At 46.5% G+C, this 27,541-nt stretch overlaps 8 protein-coding genes across 8 annotated transcripts; 4 read left to right on the top strand and 4 right to left on the bottom strand.

Annotated features, from left to right (window-relative positions):
* Positions 1 to 61: 61 nt before the first annotated feature.
* Positions 62 to 2,242, top strand: PAAG_08342 (hypothetical protein; the record flags this gene model as incomplete). Its single annotated transcript, XM_015846484.1, has 2 exons — positions 62 to 177; positions 370 to 2,242. 2 exons carry the CDS (start codon positions 62 to 64, stop codon positions 2,240 to 2,242), a joined length of 1,989 nt encoding a protein of 662 aa, XP_015701148.1.
* A 1,536-nt stretch (positions 2,243 to 3,778) lies between these two features.
* Positions 3,779 to 7,326, top strand: PAAG_08341 (hypothetical protein; the record flags this gene model as incomplete). Its single annotated transcript, XM_015846483.1, has 8 exons — positions 3,779 to 4,018; positions 4,089 to 4,183; positions 4,311 to 4,483; positions 4,547 to 4,706; positions 4,840 to 5,003; positions 5,077 to 5,679; positions 5,811 to 6,753; positions 6,837 to 7,326. 8 exons carry the CDS (start codon positions 3,779 to 3,781, stop codon positions 7,324 to 7,326), a joined length of 2,868 nt encoding a protein of 955 aa, XP_015701147.1.
* Positions 7,327 to 7,792: 466 nt separating this feature from the next.
* PAAG_08340 (hypothetical protein) lies at positions 7,793 to 10,396 on the bottom strand (the record flags this gene model as incomplete). The annotated part of the gene is made up of 1 exon (XM_002789698.2): positions 7,793 to 10,396. The coding sequence occupies one exon, from the start codon at positions 10,394 to 10,396 to the stop codon at positions 7,793 to 7,795; it is 2,604 nt and encodes an 867-aa protein (XP_002789744.1).
* An 868-nt stretch (positions 10,397 to 11,264) lies between these two features.
* Positions 11,265 to 12,735, bottom strand: PAAG_08339 (hypothetical protein; the record flags this gene model as incomplete). Its single annotated transcript, XM_015846482.1, has 5 exons — positions 11,265 to 11,411; positions 11,497 to 11,606; positions 11,688 to 12,140; positions 12,312 to 12,432; positions 12,598 to 12,735. 5 exons carry the CDS (start codon positions 12,733 to 12,735, stop codon positions 11,265 to 11,267), a joined length of 969 nt encoding a protein of 322 aa, XP_015701146.1.
* A 661-nt stretch (positions 12,736 to 13,396) lies between these two features.
* Positions 13,397 to 15,506, bottom strand: PAAG_08338 (D-lactate dehydrogenase; the record flags this gene model as incomplete). Its single annotated transcript, XM_002789696.1, has 4 exons — positions 13,397 to 13,489; positions 13,614 to 13,789; positions 13,891 to 15,165; positions 15,227 to 15,506. The coding sequence occupies 4 exons, from the start codon at positions 15,504 to 15,506 to the stop codon at positions 13,397 to 13,399; spliced, it is 1,824 nt and encodes a 607-aa protein (XP_002789742.1).
* A 4,517-nt stretch (positions 15,507 to 20,023) lies between these two features.
* PAAG_08337 (beta-mannosidase) lies at positions 20,024 to 22,959 on the top strand (the record flags this gene model as incomplete). The annotated part of the gene is made up of 4 exons (XM_015846481.1): positions 20,024 to 20,071; positions 20,223 to 20,741; positions 20,828 to 21,827; positions 21,899 to 22,959. 4 exons carry the CDS (start codon positions 20,024 to 20,026, stop codon positions 22,957 to 22,959), a joined length of 2,628 nt encoding a protein of 875 aa, XP_015701145.1.
* Positions 22,960 to 23,840: 881 nt separating this feature from the next.
* PAAG_08336 (sorbitol dehydrogenase) lies at positions 23,841 to 25,163 on the top strand (the record flags this gene model as incomplete). Its single annotated transcript, XM_002789694.2, has 3 exons — positions 23,841 to 23,861; positions 24,029 to 24,151; positions 24,234 to 25,163. The coding sequence occupies 3 exons, from the start codon at positions 23,841 to 23,843 to the stop codon at positions 25,161 to 25,163; spliced, it is 1,074 nt and encodes a 357-aa protein (XP_002789740.1).
* Positions 25,164 to 26,059: 896 nt separating this feature from the next.
* Positions 26,060 to 27,436, bottom strand: PAAG_08335 (Ras family GTPase (Rab4b); the record flags this gene model as incomplete). The annotated part of the gene is made up of 4 exons (XM_002789693.1): positions 26,060 to 26,925; positions 27,045 to 27,079; positions 27,220 to 27,284; positions 27,374 to 27,436. 4 exons carry the CDS (start codon positions 27,434 to 27,436, stop codon positions 26,060 to 26,062), a joined length of 1,029 nt encoding a protein of 342 aa, XP_002789739.1.
* Between the last annotated feature and the right edge of the window lie 105 nt (positions 27,437 to 27,541).

The following is a 27,541-nucleotide window of genomic DNA, read 5'->3' as shown; positions in this document are numbered from 1 at the left end:
AGTCCCCTTAGAAAGTAAACAGGGAATCCGGGAGACACGGGCAAACAAGGAGAAAAAGAAGATGGTTTATGATTGGGATGGCAAACGCGACATCTGCTACAAGATGTATATTGAGGATAAGAAAGCTCTTGAGGAGATTATGGAGTATATGAAGGTGTGTTATCAGTTTGCCCCAAGGTAAGTGCATCTACGTGAGAATTTCTTAATAACTGCATGTTGATTTGCAACATCTTGCTCTGCTTTGTCTCTTTAATTTGTGTCGTCATTACTATACATACTTGGCTGTATATTAACTCATTTTTGCATTTTCCTTTCAATTACTGGGGTACTAATACGGTCTTTAATATGGATATTTTGGCTGCTTGTTAGCAAACGCGCCTTTCAAACCCAATTCAAACGATGGGGGTTCCCATCGAAGCAAAACCCGGCACACAAAAATGAAGGCCTCGTGGCGCGCATAAAGGAACTCTGGGAACGGAATACTAGCCAACGCGACATGCTCCGGATACTCAACGAAGAAGGATATGAAATTAAAGAACGTGAGCTTATGCGCGTGCGCGCCAAGAATCGATGGCTTCTGCGCGTCCCTAATGGGGTGAGGGCGAAACCGAAAGTGACCACAGCAATCACCTCTGCGGCGGGGCCCACTACGGCAGCGATGCCAGGTCAATTGGGTAGTGATGAGAGTCTCCTGGCACTCCAGCAAGAGGCATATAAGCCGGATGGAAGTTTAGATTCTTCAGAGCAACAATTCGCTGCGGATCTGCAGGCAGCGACTCAACAGCGTCCTCCATCACCTGCGTTATCTCCGGAGATACTGGCGAAGCGGAAAGAGAGAATGGAGCGGCTGCAGGCGGAAAGTGAGGAGAGATGGGCGGCACGGAAACGACGGCGAAGGACAAGAGGGTGGGGTGGGCTGCCTGCAGATCCCCCAGGCCCACCTCGGTTTCCTTCAGAGACAACTCTTGATGAGAGCAAGCAGTATCTGAGCTTGGATAATGACATGTATCGAGAGTTGCGGGATCATTTCCAGCATATCTGTGAAGAGGCGGGGTTTATTAAGAAGACCGTTGCGGGGCCGGAGAAGTGGCAGGCGGCCAAGGATCGATTAATTCATGAGTCTTCGCATCTTCAGATGGTGTTCTGGTCGAATTCTGGTCAGATGGAGGCGAAGGCGTTGGCGTTAGATGTGGTGTGTACGGATGTCACAAAGCGGATGCGGACGTTACAGCGGAGAATGACAATTGCAGACGCTAAAAATGCGTTGGGAATCAATCCGGAGGAGAGCAGACAGATACGCGATGCATTTTATCAGACTCTAAAAGTGGATCATTTTACGAGCAAGCTAGAGGCTGGTGATGAACATTGGAGCGAGCTTAAGGAGAAATGGATACAGGGCTCAGAGTTGCTCCAGAAGATCCTGGGTCCCGGTGAAATGGATCCCAATCACTCCGTGAAGGTTAAGGCTCTTGAGATTCTCTGCAGGGACGTGAACAAGAGACTTAGAGATGAGATGTCGAAGCGAGATCCCTTCCGTAAACGATCTTCTACATCTAACAACGCCAACGATAATAACCCCTCAGGACGCGCTCAGAGCAGCGGCACCTCGAGCTACACTCGGCCTTCTGCGAATTCTCCTGCCATCCCCAACGGCATCAGCACCCTCGCTTCACAGGCCCTCGCCAGCACCCGCATGATGTCAGGCGATATTTCAGACTTACAAATAGATCCCTCCCTCCTCCAAGCCGCCAACAACACCTCCTTCGCCCTCAACCCAACCAACCACCACCGTCATGACCATGACCACAATAATCAACACCACCATCACCAGCACAACCCTCACAACCCTGACGACCACAACCAAAGCCCCACAGGCGAACATCCATTCGGATACGTTGACCCAATGCTCGACACAGCCCTCATGCCCATTCCCGTCTACCTACGCATCCATCCACAGTCACAGGTTTACCATAATGCGAAGACGTGGCTGGATAAGTTGACGACTAGGACGTTGGCGGAGTTGCAAAGCATGGTGACGAGTCGGCTTAAGGGTGTGAACATTGTAAGGATTGAGGGGACGGAGAAAGAGGTTGGGAATGGAAATGGGAACCAGAACAGGAACGGAAACAGCGCGGGGAGGGAGTCTGTATATGTTATTGATGAGGATCATGAGCTGGATGCATATTTGACGCATGTTCAGGGGCGGAAGGCAACATTTGTGTTCTTGTTGGAGAGGGGTTGATTTAATGGGTATGTATTATTTTTTATTTTATTTTATATATATATATATATATATATATATATATATTTATTTATTTTGGAGGTTTGTTGGGGTTGGATGGACTTATGCTTTGAGGGCATGAAGCTTTTGCAGGGTTGTCATTGCTATGGTGCTATGGTTGTTTTGCTAAACTTGGTGTTTTTATACGCTGGAGTTTTAGGATGGGAAATTGGCGTTCCGGTTTGGGTTGGTTGGTTTGCAGTTTCATTGGCAGACGTTTATCCATGTCATTCAACTCATGTCCCTATTGTTTATCCCTTCTGCCTCCATGATAATATCCCAATTTACAAAGGCAGTTTATTTTCATTTGTATACACCGGGACAATTTATGAAATTCAAAAGTGGGTTCACGTGTCTCGCTGCTCGGGCGTCGAATTACTGATGCATTGTTAAACAAGATGCATGCGAATTGATACGATAATACGTATATTAAAGCTTATACTATAAGTTTATAGTATAAGCTAACACAGCGACCAAGAAGTGAGAGCATAGGTGCCATGTCAGGAATACCATCGAGAACGAGCGGGATTGATGGAGTTGCTAAGGTGGCTGTGGGATCATGCAAATAGAGGCAGCAATTGAACTTGTTAGCTGCTTTCTAAGTAAGGTCAGTCAATTTATCAAGAGATCCTAGATGCTTCCATCAAATTGTACCAGAAAATTCGGGAGCTAAGGATGGTTTTCAATGTCCAGATAATGGACTCAGCAAAAGGGAATGAATGGCAGGCCTCCGTCATGGCTTGGAAGGATTCCATTTCGTCATATGCAGGGTTTCGCCATGAGATGAACAGAGGATGTTCTGTTCATGGACTACAGGACTTGGGCTTTTTTGAAATTTTCCGTTGAGATCCTCCCGGAGGGGTTCTGGTGCTAAAAGCAAGGAGAGGTTCCCTGAGTGTCCAAATGCACTGTTCATGGGAGCTTCACTGGGGGGTTTATAGAACTAATGTTCAAGTAAACCTTGAATCAAGATTGATGTCCAACTTGTTCCAGATTGGATGATACAAATCCCCTTAGCGATCTAAAATTGGTCCGTGTGCGATTTCTTGTTTTCCGGCCAAAACTCGCAGCGGTTCGGATAGTTGTTAGTAGGGTTGGCTGGCTGATATTTAGTTATACCCGGGTGAGACTTTTGCCCCACCTTCACCTTCGCCCGACACTCCTTACACTACCACCTCAGAGACTGACATCAAAACGAGGTTTTTTCCCAACTTTTCTTCACTTTCCCATCTTTCCCTCTGTCTCTCGATAACACTCGCCCATTATCTCTTTTATTCACTGTCATATTCTAACTCCCATTGACTAGGGGCCTCTTTCATTGTCGAGTGTCTTGACCTTTATGCGATAGCGGGGCTGTTTTTCCATTGACTTCCGGTGTAGCAAAAACTGCACCATCAACGGAACAAACCATTGCATTGCCAAATTTCTTAACGAAACCTACACACTCTGCGTGGGAAACGTAGAAACTAACTGGTCATTGTCAACTCAGCAGCAACCATGGCTTGGTCAACCACCACCACTGTAGCCGCTACCTGTCTGCTTTTTCTCTTGTTGGCCCGCCCCTCTCACGCTTTCGGAGCCGGCAACATCGCCTCTATATCCAAAATCGAGGGCCAGAATTGGCGCCATGGTGACATCGAAGATGTGATCTTAACTCTGATGATGGCCCGTTCAGCTGGCGGGAAGAAATTCTCCAAAATAGATGTCCAACGTATATATTTTGGGAATTGGCTCCGGGTAAATATTTTATTTTGTTTACATTTAACTTTTAACTGTGTTTGGGAAACGAAAGTTAATTCCCCGGAAGGACTATAGCCAGGCTATCGATATTGGTACGGTGAAATACGTCTCTGTTGAAGCAATTAGGATTCTGCTTTTGGTTTTGGGATTTATGACGTTTGGGTATGTTGTGTCCTAGCTACCTGTTGACGTTATTGTCCTTCTGGATCTTCAACATTTTGTCTCTCCTATTGTTGAATGGACTGGCGAAATGCACATTTCTTGGTTTATACTAAACAGTGTTCTTCAGGTATGGCACTGGCGAGTTTGAAGTAACCACTGAGCGCATTGGATGCTACCAGCCTACCGAGCACATCGATAATCCATTGGGATATGGCGAGGGCGAGGACCCACGTCGATATCATAGACGACTCAGAGGCCCTATCGACGAACAGAGGGAGCTGGGCATCGATCCTCGTACTGGTAAGAAATGGTCCGTGAACTATCCTTGAAGCTCTAGCACCTGATAGCGACGTATGTGAACAGGCTTGAAGAACTACATCGCGACTGAGGATCTAGGTATCGACAATTCTGCACAACTTCTGAGAAGGTTATTTGGTAGATGCATTGAACTTGGTCGCAAATATTCTCGCTCGCGTAACGAGAGCGACTTGCATGAAGCCCTGAGGCTCATGGGAACTGGTCTGTAAGTTTGATCTTACTCTGTCGTAGAGGTTGGATCTTGGATACTTTATTGCAACTGCAGCCTTAACATTCCTTTATTTGTGCCTCCTGTAAAATAATGTGTATGTCTAATCGATGGTTTGGAATGTAATTAGGCACACCCTCGAAGACTATATGGCCCATAGCAACTATACAGAGCTGAGTCTGATCGAACTTGGCGAGACCGATATTTTCCCTCATGTTGGCAGAAACACTAAGGTTCAACTTCAAGGGACAAGAGACAAAGTTTATCCCATCGTGACGGGCACATTTGGTGGCGGTGAGTAAACAGATTTCAAGCTATCGTGGAGTTGTCGCAAAATTGCATCCCTGACAAGCGCTCAATGTTGTAGTGGACTTCCTCCATAGTGTTATGGGAGAAATTTCTGATAAGGCGACTCAATCCGAAATACAAAGCTTGGAGGGTGTGATCGCAGATTCTGAAAAGGAACAACTGCAGGAAGGGTTTCTCCAAAACCTTCTCGATAAGATTCCTAACGGCCTCTTCGGAGGCGATGACAGTGGCACAAAAATGAATGAATTCAAGTCCAATGCACAGTCTAATAAGAAAAGAACCGAGAACATTTCTCCTCGCGAACCAGAGGAATGGGTCAATTACCTTAATGACGTTCACCAACAGGTCTACCCACTCTTGGAATGGCACGACAATTTGATGAAGTCCATCAACAAAGCGATTGAGACGATCCCGGGACTCTCTGATATAGTTGAGCAAGTTCAGGAGCAACTCAATGTCTTCGTCTTTTCCGTACTGGCTCCCTACGTTCTCCCGATTATCAAGCAGGTCAAATTTGAACTTCAGACTGGTTCATCAGAGGTCATTCAGAGCAGCAAAGCCCAACAGTATAACACTTTCAATGATGACTACTGTACTGATCCAACTCACTCCATGCTATCTAAGGACCACTTCAGCAACCTGCTAAATGAGCCAGCTGGAAGTCAGTGACTTCTCTTTTGCTGTTGCCAATAATCCCCACCCCCACCCTCGTTTCAGTTGTCGTTGGCAAAAGCTACCCTATTCCCGCCATTACTATTGGAGAGTACATGCTAACGAGTCTTTAAATTTTAGAGGCTGCTGCGGAAATTGTGAGATGGGTGGTTCCGCAGATCATGGAGTGCTGGGATGACGAAAGCATTGATGTTGACCGTACAATGAATAGGATTATCAGCGGCGTCCTTCATCACCCAGCTCTACGTGATTACGGGGAAGATGGTGCGAAGGACATGCGTCTAACTATGTTTTGCATTGTGGAGAGCTGGTGGAACGAACAAGGACGTCGTGGCCAGGATTCGCTTCGTCGACAGCTCAGCCGAGAAGGTGTCCGGAATGGCGATAACCATAAGCCTGGAGTCCACGACTCTGGGCATGGTTGCGGCAAACCTATGACTCTCCCGACCCGGAGTCACTTCGTCCCAGGTGGTGCTCAGGATTTGTTTGGCCTCGGAGGCTTTTCGGGGAAATCTTCAAAACAATCGATGCCATCGGAAATTGAGAAAATGGCTTCTGAGGCTGTTGGAGGAGGTTTAATTGGTAGTTTAGTCGGGGGAATAGTTGGTGGAGCTACAACTGGCACGTTAGATCAACGGGACGATGGTAAGCGCCGAAAGGAGAGGAGAGACTATCACTCACCTCAGTACCCACAGCAACATGATTATTGCCAAGGCAAGGATAACAAAAAGGATGAAGATGAGAAACAGAAAAAGAAGCACAAGGAGGAGAAGGGAGACAAGGATGACAAGAAAGATAGGAAAGATAAAAAGGACAATGATGACAAGAAAGAGACAAAGCACAAGGAAGAAAAGGAAGGAAAGAAGTACAAAGAAAAGGAGAAGAAATATAAAGATTATAAGGAAGAAAAGAAAGAGAAGAAAGCTGACAAGGACAAAAAACATAAAGAAGATAAATACAAATCGAAGAGCTATGACGACGACGGCCGCCAAGAGTATCAGAGTAGTGGATATCGCCAGGCCCAATATGGTGAAACATCTAGCTACGGTCGTGGTGAAGAAAGGTATGTTGGGACACCCCCTTTACCTGTTCTCTGATTGTTTGTGCATCCTCTCCAACTAACTTGAGTTTTCCTGCTTTTTAAAGTTACGGGACGGGCCGTTCCGGTGGTTACGGTGAGCGTTCTGGTGGTGGTGGTGGTGGTGAGAATCGCGGCTACTATGGCGAAAACAAACCTCAGACCTATGGGGATGGGAATAACGAACCTGAGCCCCGAGACTACAGAGGGTTTTACGGCGGCGAGAGTGGTGGGTATGGCGGTGGAGAATCCCGCACTTACGGTCATCGACAGGAATGCGAAACCTTGACTTCTCAGCCGTACGGCCGACGTGAGCACTCTGGCTCCCGCGAAAGGGAACTACGCCACTATGAAAGTGGGCACTGTGGCAGTGATGAGCGCCGTCATGGTAGCCGTGAACGGGATCATCGTCATAGGGGAGACAACGATGACGATGAAGATAAATACCGTCGCAAGTATAAGAATAGGAGTGGAGATGAGGATGATGATAATGGGAGTGATGATGGTCGTAGGAAAAGGCACGGACAGAAACAGCAACACCATAGACGTGATTCTTAGATCCACGGTTTAGGAACTGAGCTTGGACAGTTACGATACTTTGCTGAGTGTAGCTAAGTGGTTGAGCAGAATACGAGGGACCTTTCTTCAACTGGTAGTTTATGCTGATGTGTTGTTAGTTGATTTAGGTGGCCATATTAATTTTCTGTTTTGAATGATGCTGCCGTTTACAGTGAGCTGTTTGTTTATCAACTATGCCTCCAAATGAGATCGTGAAGTCCTATATCTTCAACAAAATAAGGTTCATCTCAACAGTTGGAAATTAGTAGTGAGACGGAAAGGGGAGTGGGGAAAGAGAGACCATTTAATTATAATTGAATACCGATATTCATCCCAAGATAAATTCAATCTTCAAGGACTGAACTGGCTGTGGGATTAGGCTTCACTGGTAGTTCTTGCATGGATGTGGATAGGCAGTAATATTATCATATTCATGAAATCATCATGGGGCGGAGAGGGATTCAACTCAGTCCACAACTCTCAACATATCAAAACCCGCATGCCCAACGGCTTTCCGAACAATCTTTAGCGGGTCAATTCTAGTCTTTTTCTTCTGGATTTCTCCCAACGCGTCATCCCCCTGGCCGTCCCCTTCCATCACCTCCATCTCTTCTTCCTCAAACACCCCGCAATCCAAGAACGCCTTCATCAATGCCTGACTTTGACCACTCACTAGTGCCGCCCCCTTCATGTCATGAGTAACAGGGACCGCCCCAGCCCTACCCGCGAGATTCCAATACACTAACTCGGGCACCTCATACCCATGCTTTCGAAACTCCATCTCCACAAATTGGTGATGTGTCTGCCACCTATTAACCTCACGGACCGACCCCGGCACCCCAAAGACAGGTGTCATAAAGCCATGCATCCCATCACCCTGTGCCTGATCAAACTGCATATCGCTAAACACAAAGACCCTTTTCACCATATCTTCTGGTGGGACCTTATTCTCCACCGCCAACGGCAAAATTAGCTGTCGAAACACCTCGATAAAGTCCGTATTCCAACCCCAATTAGCGCGCTGCATATATTGCACTTTATCTTTCAAGGACCTCCCATCTGCTTCCCCACCCACAACCTGTATCTGTGGATTCTGCGAGAAAGTGATAATCCGCCCGCCAAATGGCGGCTTCGTCACCTCAGCTATAAGAAGACTGAGACCGATAGAATGATCGAGTGGACAGATCCCCAGACGATCAGCCGGACCATTCATAGAGCCACTAACATCACACACTGCCATGGAGTTACTAAGCGTCCCAGAGTCCTTTATGCGCTGCACCATTGATTTCCACTGCAGATCTAAAACGGTGGCATATGTAACCGCGTCCTGACCAGTGTGATTCACAAGGCCCAAAACTTGTTTTATTAGCGAACCAGGTGTTAGTATGGCTCCAGAAATGGTGGCTTTGCCCAGTGCCACATCTTGTAGGTAGGCATGGAAACGGTTGGAATCTTTGGTGGAGAAGAGCTCTCTATATTTATTCATAGCTATAGAGGGGACATGGGAATATTGGATGTTTGAGAAGGTTTGAGCAGAGATGTCCCGCTCGACAATAGAGAGGGCTTTGCGGAGAGGCGACAAAATTTTTGCACGGTAGTGTTCGCGAGCGTATTTGAGATAGGTATCTCGAGAAGGTGGATCGGTAAGTTGGGAGTAATCTTCCAAGGCAGACGAGGGGAAGAGGAGCTCTGCGATAGTAGTGGCGATAAGAGTGTGCTTGTCGTGAAAATGCTCGAGGGAAGGAGCCCATTTTGCGCATAAAGAGAGTCCGCGGAGTGATTCTTTGTTACCCTTGTTTCCGGATTCAAGCAGCAGCTTGTCCTTGCGCAGCTGATCAGCGAAGAGACGCGCGACGGTTAGGTGGAGAGCGCGGTGGAAAGGGTCTCCTGCCAAACGATTAAGGATATGTGCATGACGTCGTGCCTTTTCCGCCTTGGATGCTGCTTTCTGTTGCTTCACGAGCTCCACAGCGCACTTCTTTCGTTCCTGTCGTTGCGCCGGAGTAGGTTGTTCCCTAGCCAATCGATTTCGACCCCTCTCCCCGCCCCTGATTTTGCCTCTCACTGCGCCCCGTAGATGCGTCCTGGACCTACTTCCCCTCTGCCCCCTGCAATCATATCGTTCCTTGCGAACACGACAATCCTTCAACAGAACCTCGTCAGGATCACTCATGTCCAACCTTTCCTGTGATGATAGAACAAGGATATTTAGTAAATCCTTCCAATAACCGTGCGACACACCATGTAGAACATCGAAATCATCGACTTCCAACTGCGTCTTTTCTCCCTCCACTCCCCCCATGTTAACTTTATCAACAATAACATGGTCATCTCCCTCTCTCCTTTTCGCATCCTTTTTGATAACAGCCCTATGAAGCCACTTTAAATTCACTAAAAGCGTTCGTGGATGCTTCTCCTTCAACCAACCCAGCTGCCTGTAAAACATCCCTTTGTCCCCTTTCCCCAAATGAATGCTGCGCACCATCCAAATAACCTTCAACGTCATCAATGGGTCAGCTTTCCACGCTTCCTCGAGCGTTTCAGCCAGTGGCTGCTGATTATTTACATAATAATTGCCCTTATGATCAACCTTATTAAACAGTTCAAGTATAGGTGACTGCGTCGATGCATACGCCATCCCCATATTTTCCGTCAACATACGATTCCTCCTCGCCATCTCAGTAGCCTCGGCTTGTTCACCAGTGGGATTCACAGCTGCGCGGTTGAGGACGTCAACAAAGGTGTTACCCGTTGTTGAGGGCTTTGTCGTTTGGATCGTTTTGCGATTTGCACCGGTTTTATCGCTAGAAGGCATGGGAAATGAACTATCATCGTCGTCCAAGATACCCAAAACCCCCATTTCACTTTCGATGCCGATGAAATTAGGAAGAGTCTTGAGGATAGCTGCCTCGAATTCTTCCTGGGACATACGCAAGCATGGATCTTCCGGTAGGATGACTGGGAAACTCGAGTCCACGGAGGTGGTTTTTACTTTTTTGCCCAAAGCAGGGGCTGTCATGTCGGCCTCGGATAGCTCTTCTCTGGGAAGGGAAAGATCGTTGTCATCCATTGTCAATACCGATGCTGATGCTGATCCGTTGTCCGAGTTTTAGTTAATCGACCAGATTTGACGAGCTCCGTAATTGGATATATAGTCATCAACAGACAGGATACGCAGCTGTTGGAAGGATGTATCAAGAAAGCTGTATATCTGTCCGCAGCGCACAATGGGTGGTTGAAAGTGGTCAACCTGCTGAACCCCAGAAGGTTCCGACGGGACAACTGATGAGACGACAGCTATTAGCTAGTTCGAGTTCTAATATATATCACATAAAAGCAAGAGGGGGAGAGGTGGTGGGGAAGAGAGGGAGAATGGTCTTACCATCCCCTGTTAACTGCTAACTGAAAAATCAGGTATTTTAACGTCTGGGCCTCCGGGTTTATTCCTTGGTGTCCATTAACGTGTTGTGAGTCACGAGTCGAAAGCCCAATTAAATATCTTGGCTAATTAAAATGAGTCCAGGGCTGACAGTTTTTTTCCTTACACCTGTAAAGGCGGAAGTTTGTTCTTGTCGGGTTGCCAGTTTGGGCTGCGCGCTACTGCAGCTGGAGAATTGTCCCGCCATAAGATCATAGCACCTGATGGGCTGGAGGGAATTGGAAAAATTAAATCCACGAATTAACACAGGAAGACAAAACAAAATGGTGACACAGCGAAAAATTGATTTTCTCTCAAACTCAATAACAATAATCGAGTGTGTGGTTGGATGATTCACGCCAAGTCAAGAGATACAGTAATTAATTAAGTGGGCTTCATTCCAAACCCTCTGCAGATTCAAGTCCCATCTCCGAATATCCAAAATGCTGAATGCATTAACCCATTCATCACTTTGAAAGCCCTTGCATCCACACAATCAGGTTGGCAAGTAAAGATCTACTTACCCCAGTCCCATAGAACAATCACTCCTCATCGGCGTGGAAGTTGGTGCCGCCAGAATCGCCGTGCGCATGATATACCGAATGAGGGACACGATATCAGACGCTCTTCCCCAGCTCCAGTCAAGCGCAGGACCGATTCTAGACAACTGTTTTTGTTCGTTCCATGGCCATACCATTAGACAAGGAAAAGATATTCTGAAAGTAATAACATAATGTATAATCTTTACTAACTTTGGAGTCACTATCCAACCTGATAAAGTTGAACTCAACGCCATCACTACATAATCCATAAACGGTGAAAATTTTCTTCCCATACTCTTTTCTCTTCTGATGAATAAGACCTGACCGAACAGAGAATTATATTAACAAAACACGGACCTGGATTGCACTCAGACTCTCCGGGACAGAATTAGATAACTTACTCATAATTGCCAAACACTTCCCCTCTCCCTGAGTTGCTGTACGCTCCCCACCGACAGCCACAACGACCAGATTAGTCGCCATCTCTGTGACAGGTCCATACCACAACGCAAAATCCGCTGAACCATAGAGATACCGCCCGCCCATATTGTAATACACTTCTTCCATAAAGCGTATCTCCATGCTCAAGCGCACCGTTTCAGGTCTATTCGAGACCCACACTGGCGTGTCAACCTGATGAGATTTCAATGGCGGTATCGCAAACGATTTAGGTGGCGATTGTCGGGAAGGTGGCTCGTGGTGACAACCCGTAAGAGTTAGATCCGGCGGCAGGCCATTGAAATGTCGCTCCTCCGCTGCGAGACAGGTCATGAGGATGAGGTTTAGGCGGCATCGGATAAGTCCGTCACTTTTACGCCCCGAAGAGACGTAGTTGAGTTCAGAAAGAAGAGAGCCTGTTCTTGGTTAGAAGGGATGCGTGTTTGGGTGTTTTGGACAGCCATCGTGTATGTCTATACAGAAGATAACTATTGAGTGTATATCTAGGGGGGCCAACCACTCTCAGTCAGGTAGCTAAAATAGCATAATCTATCGACGCAATATATTTAAAGAACGAGGAGCCTCACCCAGGCACAGTGGCACATCCCACATATCCTCTGGCTCCAAATCCCAAACGCTCAAATCCGGATCGTATTCCAGCCGAAACATTTCAACGACTTCTTCCACTGTTAAATTTTCCGCTGGTAGCTAGATGGAAATACAAATTGTAAGTCTAAGAATGAGTGCTGGATTTTAACGAAGTTTCAAATTCGAATACTGGCCCTATCCCATATCAAAGATAACAACATTCATCCCTGTACCAAGAAACGAACAAAGAGAGGTATTGGATTGAGAAGGGGAGTTTAAACATACCAGATCCTGCATCACCTGGTCAACTAATTCGATCCGCTCAAGGAGCAACTTGCGAATTTCTTTGGGTAGAACTGGGGCAAATCTATCTCTCAGCCAGCCCATGAAGCTCACGCAGTGGGCTGCTATCAAGGGGTGCATCTTCGTCCACGTTAGGCGGTTTTGTGAGAAGAAGTGTTTTATATCAGATGCAATGAAAAATATATAAATCATGAAAACGAAGGAGAAGACGTCGAAAGTATGCGAAAATTGAAGACACTGATATTGCGTTCTTGATATAGGCGATAAATAAGAGAGTCGCAGATGTCTCGAGGACATGTTGCGCCTCCTTGCCGTTTCCTGTCCGCAAGCCCAGAAGAAACGGAAGGTCCAACGCTGCCGCTGCAGTAAGTATTCTGGAAGGTGTATTTGTCAGTAATCTGTAATGGAATGGGGATGTCAGCTGCAGGCTGGCTAAGGAGGAAGAAATACTTGGTGAGAAAAGCTCCGTTGGAATATGAACAAAAGAATAGACAAAAAGCGAGCAGATTCACCAACTATATATACATGGTTTGCTTTCCATTTGCTGTCGAAATCGGACTTGCAGATTTCTTTCATCGGAAATGTTAACAGATGTTCAAAGAGTGAAGACGAATAAATCGGTTGATGTTTCATATGTTTCAGTGGATTTAGGCAACCTGCACGTTGGCTAGGGGTCGAGATGTGGAGGAAGGTTACATGGAAATGATTTAAATATGTTATATGGTATTTGACATACAGAGCCTCATCAAAATAATATTCGCATCAATCAAGTGGCGGTAGATTACCATTTCTTAACGTCTCCCACTCCTGGTGGTTCTATCCGGACAACTTTGTCGGCATTGAGCAGTGATAGGGGATCGAAAGCTTGTTTCAGCTGATGGGGTTGATTGATAAGTGTTAGCAACGTTGTTCATTGAGCATATACTTGGCTGTTTACACATGCCATTGAAATAAGGCAAGACGACAAGAAAAAAATAGCAAGCAGGAATGGAACTCACCCTTCGCATAGCATCCACTGTCGTTTCACCAAGCTCATGAGGAAGGTAATCACGTTTGATGAGGCCTACACCATGTTCACCAGTTACAGTTCCCTCCATCTCCACGGCCCTCTTAACCATCCGATGGACGACTCCTTCAACGGTTTCCCGCTCCGCATCGTTAAATAGGATGATTGCTATGGAAGTAGATTTTTAGCAATTTTTTTTTTTTTTTTTAAGGAAATATGTTCACGGCGAAATGGAGGATCAATAGAGGTGTATAGAGAAAAAATCTCACCATGGAAGTTTCCATCCCCAACATGACCGCAGATGCCCGCAAGCAAACCGTGCTTGACAATATCCTTCTTGGTCTGCTCGATGATATCTGGCAGCCGGCTGATGGGGACAGCGACATCTGTTGTCCACACGCGATCAGTGGAGTTCCTCTTCATGGCCATGACGCTCCACAGAGCCTCCTTTCTTGCACTCCAAAGCTCCTCTTTTTCCATTTGATTTCGAGCAAATTCAAATGATTTGCTTTTAGTTGACGCCGCAAGTTGCTTCACAAGTGCAATCTGCTCCTTGACGCCCAGTGGAGTACCAGTGAACTTGAGGAATAATGTGGGAGCTTCCGCCCACGTTCGACTTGTAGTTTTGCTCGCATTGATACACTTCATCTGGACATCGTCTAAGATTTCAAGACCCGCAACCGGAATGCCCTCTGCCACAATCTTCGTGACGCACTCAGCAGCATTATGAATTGTGGGGAATGCAGCAACTGCCACGCTCTCGCTCTTGGGTTTGACTGTCAGTTTCAAGGTTGCCTCTGTAATCAGTCCAAGTGTGCCTTCGCTGCCAATAAAAAGCTTCGTAAGGTCGTATCCCGCACTTGATTTGCGGGGGCGCTGTCCGGTCTTTATCACTGTACCGTCAGCAAGAACGACTGTCAGTGAGATAACCCATTCCCTCATAGTTCCGTAACGGTATGCATTTGTCCCCGAACAACCGGTCCCTATCATCCCGCCAATTTGTGCCCTAGGGCCGGGATCAGGAGGGAAGAAAAGGCCGTCCTTGGCCAATTCCTCGTTCAAGTCCTCCCAACCCACAGCTGGCTGCACTACCACATCCAAATCATCCTTGTGCAAAGCCAGTATCTTGGCCATGCGCTGGAAATCCACGCAGACACCGCCTCGCGTAGGTGTAAAATGACCTTCCAAGCTTGTTCCTCCAGAATAAGGAGTAACCGGAATTAATCGTTCGTGACATATTTTCATGATCCGGGACACCTCTTCGGTTGTTGAGGGATACACAATCAAGAAGGGCTTCTCGTTTTCCTTCCGGGCGTACGAAGACCATTCTGATCCTGCATGAGCCACCACATCGTCTTTCGCAGTAGATACGTTTTCTTTTCCGACAATCTCGACAAAATCTGCCCAGGCCGCCTGGAGATTCGAGGGGGAGATATTGTAGCAGGGAGGATGGGTGTTACTTAGGGGAGTCGTCGAGTTAGAAGGGTATTGTGCGGGTTTCAAAGACCCGAGATAGTAGCACCCCAGAGACGCGGAAACAAGCACTATCAAGCTGTCAATTGGCCAAAAACTGTCAAAACTAATATAGTAATCATCACTACACACCAACTGTCATCGCAATAGTACGAACGGCCGGAGTCTCGTGCTGGGCCTTGGCATATCGAGCTTGCTCCGCCCGCTCTCTGATTAACCGCTGCTGCGTGCTCTCATATAGCTGTGCCTTGAAAGAGAGTTTTTCTTCCATACACCGCGAAGTAGCTCCAAACCGTCTTAATTGCTGTCTAAGGCATTGTGGGAAGGTCGTATGTGCAGTAGAGATGGTGGTTGGTTGCGCATGGCCAACGGCCCGCAGAGCTTTAGACGGCACAGAACGGGTGAGAAACATGACGTTGCAGCAGAAAGACAGAAATACTAAAGAGGACCAGTATGCGATTTGGGAATTAATTAGCTTTGTAATGTTTCTGGCGAAATCCAGCCCAATTCTGCACCGTAAAATGGCTAGATGCCCCAGCAACGAGATGTGCAAGAGATCGTGGGAGAGCTCTGGTTTAGTTCTAGGTGGTAACTAACTGAAAAAACTAGTGAGTCAGCGTCCTCGGTAACTTAAACTAGGTAACTACATATAATAGTTGCTCGTCATAAATCGTTCCAACACCAGCTGATTTCATCTATCATGAATCTCATATATGTTCTTTGAGTGTCTGAACCAGTTGATCTTATTTTTCTCTATCTCCCACCAACGCATACAGTAAACCTCGTTATAACGAACCTCTAAGTAACGAACAAAATTCGTTAAACCTCTATACCGCGAAATTCGTTAACTATTCATTAGATTTCTATATAATTCGTTATACCAAGTCAAAATGCTATGCAGAACCGCGATTTCAGTCAATCAAAAGATAGCTCTACGCAGTCATTAATTGCAAAATCCAGCCTCCGCAACAAGGCCTTACTTAAGACTTTGGTTTGAGAAACTATATAATCAAAAGATCACCCTATCCTCCGTCTCCGAGATTCTTTCTTCATGTAATGATCATCTTGATCACATGCATACACTTAAAATAACAGGATTTCCGCTGGGATTGCCTCGTCGGGCTAACCACTAAGCGGTAAGTTACGAGAGAGGGCTGCCTTTTGGTAGCCGCACCACCTCACGTGATGTACGCGTATATCAGTTAGCTGGCCAGTCCTCCCACCAATGGAAGACCAACCATCCCACAAAAAAATACACAGCTCGTGTCATGTGACTTTGTATGTTTACTCCCCTTGCACCATCCTCCCCACAAAATATGTGTGCTCTACGGAGCAACTATCCTGTTCTTTAAGCGCTTCCAGCAATTATCATAGGACTTAAGTTTTCGCTAGCTCAAGCAGTTAAGCTGTGGCTGGATTCTTGTGGAATTGGTCACAGCACTGTGAACTGGCTGGAACTGCAGCCTCCAGCTAGAGCTGAGCACAAGAGCTACCGGCTGAACTTAAAAGAGAGAGAACATTGCGAGGAATTGCCGAAACGCAGGCGGAAAAAGAGAAACACAACTTTCTCTAGGCGGAGCATCAACGACATGAAGAAGCGGAGGCAAGCTTGAAAGCGCTGGTGGAAAATGAGAGTCAACTTCACCAGGAGGGGCAGTGACGACGCGAAGAAGCGGAAGCAAGTTCAGAGCCTACAATGTTGCCACACTTCCTCCACGCTTGTCACGAGCTTTCGCTCTCAATCCGCATCGTGACAGATGCTACAAGAACAACCCAGGGGTGCCGTAACAAAGCCAGCTAACAAGAGTGTTCCTTCGCGCATCACATTATGGGACATGCTCATTGATGAGCTTGAGGTGTGCTGTGGAAATAGGGGTGATATTTGTGTTGCACAAAATCGCATCACTTGAATCTAAAATCAGTTGTCCTGTGCGGCTGCTGGTGTTAATTGAGACAACGGATGGAGAGACGTTGTACTTACTTGAGCTAACATACCCTCTAGTCCTAAGGTGGGCTTCAGGAATACCAAGAGACAAGCCTCAGAGCCAAATGAGATTGGTGGACGAAGGTAATGTGGAGTAAAAAGGGAGATTGCGGAGATAGAGTTTGAGGCAATAGCTTACTTCCCTACCAACCGAAGCACATGAACTCCGGTATTCGGGAAATTTCTGCACAACCTCCGTTTACCCCTCCATCCCACCGGAAACGGTGGGCCATCCCATCAACTATCGGCATACGCCTATGTAAAGAACGCTGGAGATCTGCTTCCCTAATTGCAGCAAATGTCTATATTTGGTCACTACAATTTTCAATTTTGACTATGAAAGACAAGTCTATTTGGTGTGTATGACGCAAGCGAACAAACTCTGGTTCGTACATCCCTTTTTTTTTTTTTTTTTTTTTTGGGCAAAGGCTAACAATATCACTGGCCGCGCACACGTTGGAAACCTCTTATGGTTGCCGCGGACTTTTTCGATGATTGTAATAAGCATGCAGTCAAATATATTTTACCGGAGAACTATGAAAGGAAGCTTGATTGCTTCGACAGTGGAAGCGTTGAGTTTCAAAATGACAAGGGTGAAAGAATATGGGATACAAATGGAGAAGAAGAAATGGACAAGCTTCCATCAAGAGTTGGCATTTACATTGTCAGAGGGAAATCAAGAGTCGCATGGGATGATCAAAAAAATAAGCACAAAGCTTGCTAGCTATATATGTACCCGGCGATGAAACCATTACGCAGGTGGAAAGTGCTATTTGTGAGGTGTTTCAATAGAAATGCAGTCTTGTGTTGTGGGGATGAATTGGATTTCTCCCATTCCCGCAACTGACTCTCCGCATTTGATTTGATCACGTGAAGACTGAAGATGGAAGGAATCACTGAAACCGACGCCTCTGGATATAATATGCTGTCTTCTATTTTTCGCAAATAAGCATGAAAATATAACCTAGAGAAACTACTTTAGACATACAAGCATATTCAGAGGACAAGCCCTCCTGATATCCGGCGCTGTGACAAGCAGGGTACTTTTTTGGTCACATACCTCTGTGGAGGAGAGGGAGGCTACAGAAAATGTTGACAGAAATAGAGTCTTGACCAGTCTTCAGTAAGATGAACTTCCAGTGAAATAACCGCGTGCTGATAATTCTGCTTAGGAAGTTTCATCCCAACACATTCCGTTGTCTGAAGTGTTTGACATTTCACTTCAAGAAGCCGTGTCGGAGATTTATCAATGCCATGATATATATCATTGCTGAAGATATTGTGAATAGCCTGCAAATCAGCTGCTCAGAAGGACCAACAATTGTTAGTCTCTGCACTGATGATTGATTTCTGCCTCAGCAGAAGTTACACCAAATACTTCCTTCACTCAGCAGATGCAGGTATTGAAGCGGCCAAGAAGGTAGAAATAGTGCGAAATATCAACACAACCCTTACAGGAATTAATTATTATCGTTCGGATTATTCTCTGTGGTATGCCGACTTGATCATTATTTTTGGGCATCGAGCTGGGCCTTGTCCTTAAAGGGATTAGCACATCACATGATCCATCTAACGTCGAGAATGGGCTAACCGATCTTCCCGTCTGCAAGGGATTGTTGTTGGACGTATATACCGGACAAAAGGACGAGTGCAATCCTAGCGGGATCACCTGATCCCTAACAGCTCCCCTAAACCCTGACTGATCGGTCAGGTGGATCAGGATGCGGCTGGAGTCCAAGTCAATAGGAAGAGCTTCCTCTTAAACTCCCTTTCGCGCGTAAAAGGGTTGCGTGAATGCTTGGGCTGATAATTCTGGTTGGATACATCCGCAGCCAAGGACAGAAGCGATCTCCGGTTGGATGAGGTTGGGAGCAGGGAGGGGCATTCTTTCAGAGTCATTAGAAATCGTGTTGAGTTCGACCTTGCTGGCGCCATTTGCGGAGTCCCATTTATTTAGACTGGAATATTTACTCACGATGCAACGTTGACACACGGTTTTCGCAAAAATCATTTCCCAATCCGACCATTCCAACTGTGGTTGTTGGGTATTAAAACACTGTTGATAAAGTGAAGATGCTAATAATCATACTTACTATCAACTATATTAATATTATTTTATAAATGTACAGTAGTATCCTTAAAAGAGATGTTAGCAAATTTTATCAGGCATCTGATCTGCATGAGACTTTACTGATCTCAGTAGCACTGAACATGATTGAGGGTAATAGTTGTGTCATCAGCATATTTCTTGCCTATGACCTGGAATTCAGCCGATCTGATGGTATCTTGCACGATATTCATCTGGGCTGAGCTCCTCGTCTATGTTCTTCTGGTCATGTCAACTCTCCTTGGAACGTCTGTGCAGGACTTCCAGCGGCAAATCCATCAGGAAAACATGTTATCTGTATAGCAGGAAGAAGCAGAGACTATAGAGCTATGGAATGACTAAAACAGAGAGATTGAAATGAAGCTGTGCAAACAAGATGAGCGGAAAGAGTGGAGACAGTGTCACTCTCCTCAAGTGAAGCCCAGAGAGAAGAAACACTTGAAAGGAGTGACAGATGTTGGATTTATGCATTTTCAAGAGCAGAGAACTTCCACCAACGAGGTTAAATACAAGGAATTCGTGGGACATGTGCTACGTTCACAGCGGGCGAGATATGGGAGAGATATGGGCGAGATATGCACAGGGTTGTTCTATTTACGAGGTGAAAGGAAGCATATCTTTGGCGTCACGTGTTGGAACGGGCTTAAAACGGCTTTGCTTGACCAGAGAAGTTTCTTGTCAATCCAACTACAAAACAACTTCGGGATCGGCAGAATGCCAATTCGCAGTATCAACAGGTACAAACATCGCTCCTGTTAGGTAGTTATTTTATACAGATAGGGAGTTCGCAGCAAATAAGTCCTGTTGTGCTTTCACTCGCTTGCCCCCTAGAACATCAATGCGGTTTGCTCTTCGTAGGCGAGCAGTCGGCTCCCCTCAATCACTGGTAGGCATTCATGACTTTCTTCACACATGAACACATGCACATATCCTACAATAGAACCCTTCCCCGTTCTCATTTTTTGTCTAAAATAGTCACACATCCGAGTCCCCCCAACTACAAGGTTCTCATAGTATCCCATTCTCAATAACTGTAGGTCGAAATCGTCGAACGGAGCGTTATTCCCCTCGACCAGGGCTGGGTCTTTAAGCAAGAGGATGATGAAGAGGCTCAGTTCCTATCCGTTTCCCAATTTCCCACAAATGTCCATCTGGATCTGATGCACCATGGGCTCATCCCAGATCCCGTCATTGGCAAGAACGAGCTCCACGTGCAGTGGGTTGGAGAAAAGTCCTGGATATACAAGACTTCCTTTGATAACCCCACGATTAGTGATGGCCAAAAAGCAGTACTGGCCTTCGACGGTCTCGATACGTATGCCACAGTACTTCTGAATGATACGAAAATCCTAGAAACGGAAAACATGTTTGTTCCTGAGCGCGTTGATGTCACTGAACTGCTACGTAAATCAACTGGTCCAAATGTGTTGCATATCACGTTCGCTAGCACATTTTTGATCGGAAAGAAAATCCAGGAGCAGTATCCAAAACATTTCTGGGGCAATTGGAATGGAGACCCCAGTCGCCTTGCCGTGCGTAAGGCACAATATCACTATGTAGGCTTCCAATATCTTTTCCAATTCCAGCTCACTGAGCCTTCTAGTTGACGAGATATCTATCTCTTTTCCCTTTGTAAATATAGAGCTGGGACTGGGGTCCAACTCTAATGACCTGTGGACCATGGCGGCCTATAAATCTCGAAATCTACAATGCTCGAATTTCGGATCTCCATGTAAGGCAGAATGTCGAAAAATCTCTGAAACGTGCCGTATTGGCTGCAACGGCTGAGGTAGAAGGCGATGCGGAGAAGGTGATCTTTAAGTTCCTTCTGGATGGCAAAGAGGTTTGTTCAGAAACGACTGAGGTGGAAGATGGTGTCGCAACTGCAACCTTAAACGTCCACAACCCCCAGCTTTGGTATCCATCTCGTTATGGGAAACAGCCGCTGTATACACTCTCCGCGAGCTTGTTGTCGTCCAATGGCGTGGAGGTGGATTCTGCGAGCCAGCGTTTTGGCCTGAGGAGAGCTGAGCTGGTTCAAGGGAAGCTAGATGATGCCGAAGGGACGTCCTTTTTCTTTGAGATTAACAATATTCCAGTTTTCTGTGGAGGGAGCAATTGGATCCCAGCAGATAATTTTATCCCTCGGATCTCACCTCAGAAATATCGAGACTGGGTGAAGCTGATGGTTAATGGCAATCAAGTGATGGTCAGAGTCTGGGGAGGTGGTATATTTGAAGAACAAGTGTTTTACGATGCCTGTGATGAGCTGGGTCTGTTGGTTTGGCAGGACTTCCTTTTCAGTTGTGGGAACTATCCAGTATTTCCAAGCTTCCTCGAAAACGTGAAGCGAGAAGCCGTTGCAAATGTCAAGATTCTCAGACACCACCCTTCCATTGTTATATGGGCTGGGAATAATGAAGACTATCAGTATGCGGAGAGTGAGAATCTGGATTACGACCCGAAGGACATCGATCCAAACAACTGGCTGAAATCCTCCTTCCCAGCACGATATATTTACGAAAAGATTCTAGTGGACGTGACCAAGGAGTTGATACCAGATACGTATTATCATTTCGGCTCTCCTTGGGGCGGAAATACCACCAAAGATCCTACAATAGGAGATATCCACCAGTGGAATGGTAAGTGTAGCTATTTATTACTTACCTCGCAGTCTCTCCGGATGCTAATCTCATCGAATCATATTATGAAGTATGGCACGGCACCCAGGAGAAATATCAAAACTTCGACAAACTCTCCGGCCGCTTCGTATCCGAATTTGGCATGCAAGCGTTTCCTGCAATGAAAACGATTGATGGCTACTTATTGGAAGGGATAGACAATCCCGACCGATACCCCCAATCGTCCACCGTTGAGTTCCACAACAAAGCTGCAGGCCACGAAAGGCGCATGGCACTCTACCTAGCTGAAAATGTAAAATACACAACGGATCCTTTTGAGCGCTACGTATACTGCACGCAGCTCATGCAAGCAGAATGCCTCGCCAGCGCATTCAGGCTTTGGAAACGGCAATGGAAGGGCCCTGGCCGCGAATACTGCGCTGGCGCCTTGCTCTGGCAAATCAACGACTGCTGGCCTGGGACTTCTTGGTCGATTGTGGACTATCACCTGCGGCCTAAACTCGCCTACTATGCCGTGAAGCGAGAAATGAATCCCATCACCATCGGACTAAAGCGGACAACCCACACAGAATTCGCGGACAAATATACGCACGCTTATTACAAGACAATCCACAAGATAGAGATGTGGGCAACTAACTTTACACTGGAGACGAAGAATGTAAGCGTTCTGATTAAGGGCTGGGACGTCGTTACTGCCCAACAGACTTATTTTCAGGAACTGCCGGATTGCGTTGTCCTGGAGAAGAACAGGAGCACTGAGATTATCGAGTTTGAGTTGCCGGTTGAGAGTAGCGGCGAAGGTAGTGAAGGCTGGGAAGATAAAGCATCGCGCACTGTTGTTGCAGCATACCTTTTCGATGATGGCAAGCAGATTGCGCGCTATGTTAATTGGCCCGAGCCGTTGAAATATGTTCCTTTACAAAACAGGGACTTCAAGCTTATTCAGTCAGCTGAGCCTAATCTGCTGGAGTTGTCCGCGGAGGTGCCAATTAAGGGCGTTGTGTTGTATGCGGATGATGATCGGAAGGTGTTTGACGACAATTATATGGATTTAGTTCCTGGGGAGACGGTGTATACTCATGCTAAGGGCCCCGGTAAGATTTGCTCTGTGAGGCACCTGGGGAAGGATTAGTAGCGTTTAAGATGACAAAGAGATGGGTGCGTTGCGGATGGAGCAGAGGAATGCGGCTTGATCCGTCATTAATATCTTACAATATGTAGGGATTACAAAACTGCAGAGCAGGGGGGTTTGGGAAGTCCTTTATTCTTTTCCTCGTTCATTCCCAAGTAACAAGAAATGATGCATTGGTATTCTACATATTTTCCCAACCTGCCTAGGCAATTTCTCGAAGCCCGATGCTTTCTTTTTTTGTCTTGTATCTTCCTCCAAACTCTCAATTCCTCTGGAGCACAAGCCCTCCCTCCTCTTCGGATGCTTTTAATGACGTCAACCTGTGATTCACAAGAACGAAGTCTTTCATTGGCCAATCACTGGCTGTGGAGTAACGTAACCGGCTTACAGAGCTCACGGAGTTCATATGCACATATTCTGCAGCATTCGGTTTAATGTCAATAACTGCATTTGGGATATGGTTGGAAAGTCTCGATGATATGAACAGCATAAGATAGATTATAAATATGAATGACTTGGGTACGGTTAGCTATTTGTCTTACAGCCCATGAGGAGAGAGTCCAATAGAGAGCAAAATATAAATGGGATGGTCCATGGATAACAAGCCCCTGAACTGTTAACCAACCTTGTGTCCGCTAACTTCGTCATCCTTCCCGTCTTCCCCGCCAGGATTCCAACAGATACACACTCCATATAGGATTAACAAACACTTTTGCTCATCGCCTCTAATATATTAAATATATGTGCACGGTAGGTTCCGTATCTTGCACATCTAGCTTTTAACTATCTTTCCATGGGACTGCTGACGTTGAAGACAAAGAAGCTGATAGTAGCTACAGTCGATAATATAGCCTGAAGAAATCTCCAACTTATCTTACGTCATGGCTACAGAAGGGCCAAAGGTGCGTTGCGTATCAAGACTTCAATGCAGCTCCATTGAACCTTTTCTCTTTTTTCTCGTCTTCTTTTCTTTTCTTTTCTTTTCTTTCTTTTTTTTTTTTAATCTTCAAAAATCCAATTAATTCCCTTTCCATTATCAAAGGTTCATACTAACAGATAATACATTCAGAACCTCTCCTTCATTCTCGAAGGAGTAAAGAAAGTCTCCTACGAAGACAGACCCATCCCAACCATCACAGATCCCCACTACGTCCGAATCAATGTGAAGTTCACTGGCATCTGTGGCAGCGATGTACGTACTAATGTCTTATGCCAAAGACCCAAAAAAGGTGTCCTTCCAAAACACAGAAATAAAAGGCACTAACTCTAGACAGGTGCATTATTGGGAACGTGGCTCCATTGGTCCATACAAAGTCACCTCCCCCATGGTCCTGGGCCATGAATCAAGTGGCATCGTCACCTCCGTCGGTTCCGCCGTCACCACCTTAAAACCTGGAGACCGCGTGGCTCTCGAACCGGGAATCCCATGCCGCCACTGCGAACCCTGTCTCAGCGGTAAGTACAATTTATGCATACACATGGCCTTCGCCGCCACGCCGCCCATTGACGGTACGCTGGCCAAGTACTACATCCTACCAGAAGACTTCTGCTATAAGTTGCCAGAGAATGTCGGATTGGATGAGGGCGCGCTGATGGAACCACTTGGTGTTGCTGTGCATATTACGAAGCAGGGGCGTGTGAAACCTGGTGATTCTGTAGTTGTTTTCGGGGTGGGACCTGTGGGGTTACTGTGCTGTGCTGTTTCCAGAGCGTTTGGTGCCTCGAAGATCATCGCTGTTGATATCCAGCCGGCGCGGTTGGAGTTTGCGGCAAAGTATGCGGCTACAGGTACCTATACGCCTGCGAAGGGTGTGAGTGCCGAGCAAAATGCGAAGGAGTTGCTGGAACAGCATGGACTAGGACGCGGGGCGGATGTAGTCATTGATGCGTCTGGTGCGGAGGCGTCAGTGAATACTGGTATCCACGTTCTAAGAGCGGGTGGAACGTATGTGCAATGTGGTATGGGGAGGGATGTTATTTCGTTCCCGATTATGGCGGCGTGCACGAAAGAACTGGATGTTCGGGGCAGTTTTCGGTATGGCAGTGGGGATTACAAGTTGGCATTGACGCTTGTGGCGGAGGGGAAAGTGGACGTTAAGTCATTGGTGACGGAGACGGTGGCATTTGAGGACGCAGAGAGCGCGCTTGTGGATGTTAAGGGGGGAAAGGGGATTAAAACGCTTATTCGGGGGGTGGAGGGATGAACATATTTTCTAGCGAGGCTATTAAACCGCAGTTCGGTTCTGTTTGTTTAATACCCCTATGTTCGCTATTTCCAAAAGTTCTATTGTCTGCTTCTGTAGTGTTTATTTATTCACTGGATTTGAGGGGTAAATGATGCATATGTTTTGGTCATTTGCAATTCGGTCTATTTGCTCATCACATGTGTAGGAGATGAGATATTGACACTAATAACTGTAAAACAAGAAATACACATTATCTTCTCACCCAAACCTTAGCAGGTAATAATTGATTAAATAGATGTTGCTCATGTACATGTACGGGATCTCACGAGACGAGATTATTGGGCTGAAAAAAAGGGAAAAAATATGAAAAGAAACAAAAAAAAAAAAAAAAAAAAAAAAAAAAACCGCAGGGTATGAGAGAAATGGGAAATGCAGGAGATACAGTGCAAGGAGTATATGGAAGAGAATGGACTGAATACTACCCCCCAGATCCACAGATTAGATAATCGCAATTATGGTGGCAATGCAAAAACAGTTTCGATGATGAAACTAGCTGGAAAGAGATGAGCATAGGGAAATCCCTGGACCAGGGCGGATGCTAAGTCATGAATTGGATGGAACGAACGGTCGTTGCAAATATCCAATATTCAAGGGTCTGGGGATATCATGCGGTATGGAAAGGTGGTATACACTATGTACAGCGATGTAAAAGTAGAGGGATCTGAGAAATACTTTGTGGATCCACTGGGGAGATTGGAGGCAAGATATCCGGATCAATGTCGGGGGCTGGAGGAGGAAATGCAGAGAGACGCGGCGCGAGCATCAACCATCTAGCTGTGCCCTTCATCATCTGATATTTGGATGGACAACATCCGTCCTCCAGCATGGGTACTGGACCAGAAAGTGGTAGGAGGTTAGCAACACCTACCCCTCTGCGTATTCGAACCACCCAGCCTAAATACGTCTTCCCACTCCCTCATGCCCGAAGCCCATCCACTTCCCGGTCCTCGACCACGAGGCTTCCTCCTCCGCATTTGCGCCATAGAGTCATCAATCGTGATCCCGCTACGCACGCTGCCCCCATCACTTGCTCCAGTACCATACATGCCCCCATCCCCATATTGAATACCGCTCTGAGGATCATCCGGGTCTATCTCGCCCAGCTCGATTTTCGTCAGGATAATACGTGCCAGCCGGTTAAAAAGTTCGTCCACGTTTTCTCCAGAAAATGCGGACACCTCAACTGCAACTGGTATATTGGATTTCGCTGCCCATCGCGACGCTTCTTCTAGCGTCACCCCGCGCCCATCCGAGGATACCGTTGCAGTCATCCTGGTGCCTACCGGCGGGCCGTTTATTGATCGTATCGATCCGCCACCTGAATCAAAAGCGAAGGTAGTCTGTTTGCTCGATGTACTTGATGGTGTTGGGGGAAATCGGTGGAAGTCATCGCTGTAGTCTACGTTTTGGGACAAGTTGTCATGCGACAATAGATCACTTTTGTTACCGGCTAGGAGGACTGTTAAATTTGGGGACGCAAGAGCTCTAGCGTCCATGAGGAATGTGGGGAGTGCGGTAAAGGAAGCATATGACCCAACGTCATATATCAGGATTGCGCCGGCAGCGCCGCGGTAGTAGGAGCGCGAAACGGAGCGGAACCGCTCAGTGCCTGCTGTGTCCCATAGTTGGAGTTTTATCCGTTTCCACCGTGAACCTGTGCCTATCTTTACGATTTTGGAGGAAAATTCGACTCCGATTGTTTGCGAGGAGAGGACACGCCCTGTAAATTGGTGTTAGGGTGAGTACTATTGCTAGTATGTAGGCATATAAAAGTGAAAGGGGTTCGAGATGAGGTACGGGGAAGGTGTTAAAAAGTTGCACGGGGAAGGGGGCTCATACATTCGTTTTTCACAAAGCGATGGAGTAGACAGGATCTGATATATGAATGCGATACGTCAGCAACTCTGCTGTCGGTTGGTCGAAATATGGGGATATATAGATATCGTGATTTGGTGGTGGATCTCTCCAGATATATTGCATGTCCAGCGAGATATGATCAAACGGGGGTACAAACTTTCCGGCACCACTTGGTCCAAGCAGAATGACCTTTGCTAAATAATCGTACATGCTATCAAGCTCCTGGAATGGTTCCAGCGCATGATTAGCATCTGGTTGTGGGCTATGATAGGTCGGGATCTCCGAGGTTCCGCGGGAGAGTCTCTACTCACCTGGTTTCGCTCTGGGAGAGAAGAAGAAGACGAGGCATTAGACAGCCGTCTGTGACGCGCCATGGCGTCTCTACCCGTAAGAAGAAGACAACAATATGGCTGGAGGAGGTGATGGCTATAAGCGGAATGCCGTGTCGAGTATGTCTGGTTGTAAGAAGCTTGTTTGGA

The sequence above is a fragment of the Paracoccidioides lutzii genome (genome assembly GCF_000150705.2).
Source record: "Paracoccidioides lutzii Pb01 unplaced genomic scaffold supercont2.32, whole genome shotgun sequence".
In the NCBI taxonomy this organism is placed as follows: domain Eukaryota; kingdom Fungi; phylum Ascomycota; class Eurotiomycetes; order Onygenales; family Ajellomycetaceae; genus Paracoccidioides; species Paracoccidioides lutzii.
Note: the sequence above shows the minus strand (reverse complement) of the source record. Positions and strands in the feature narration are given on the sequence as shown.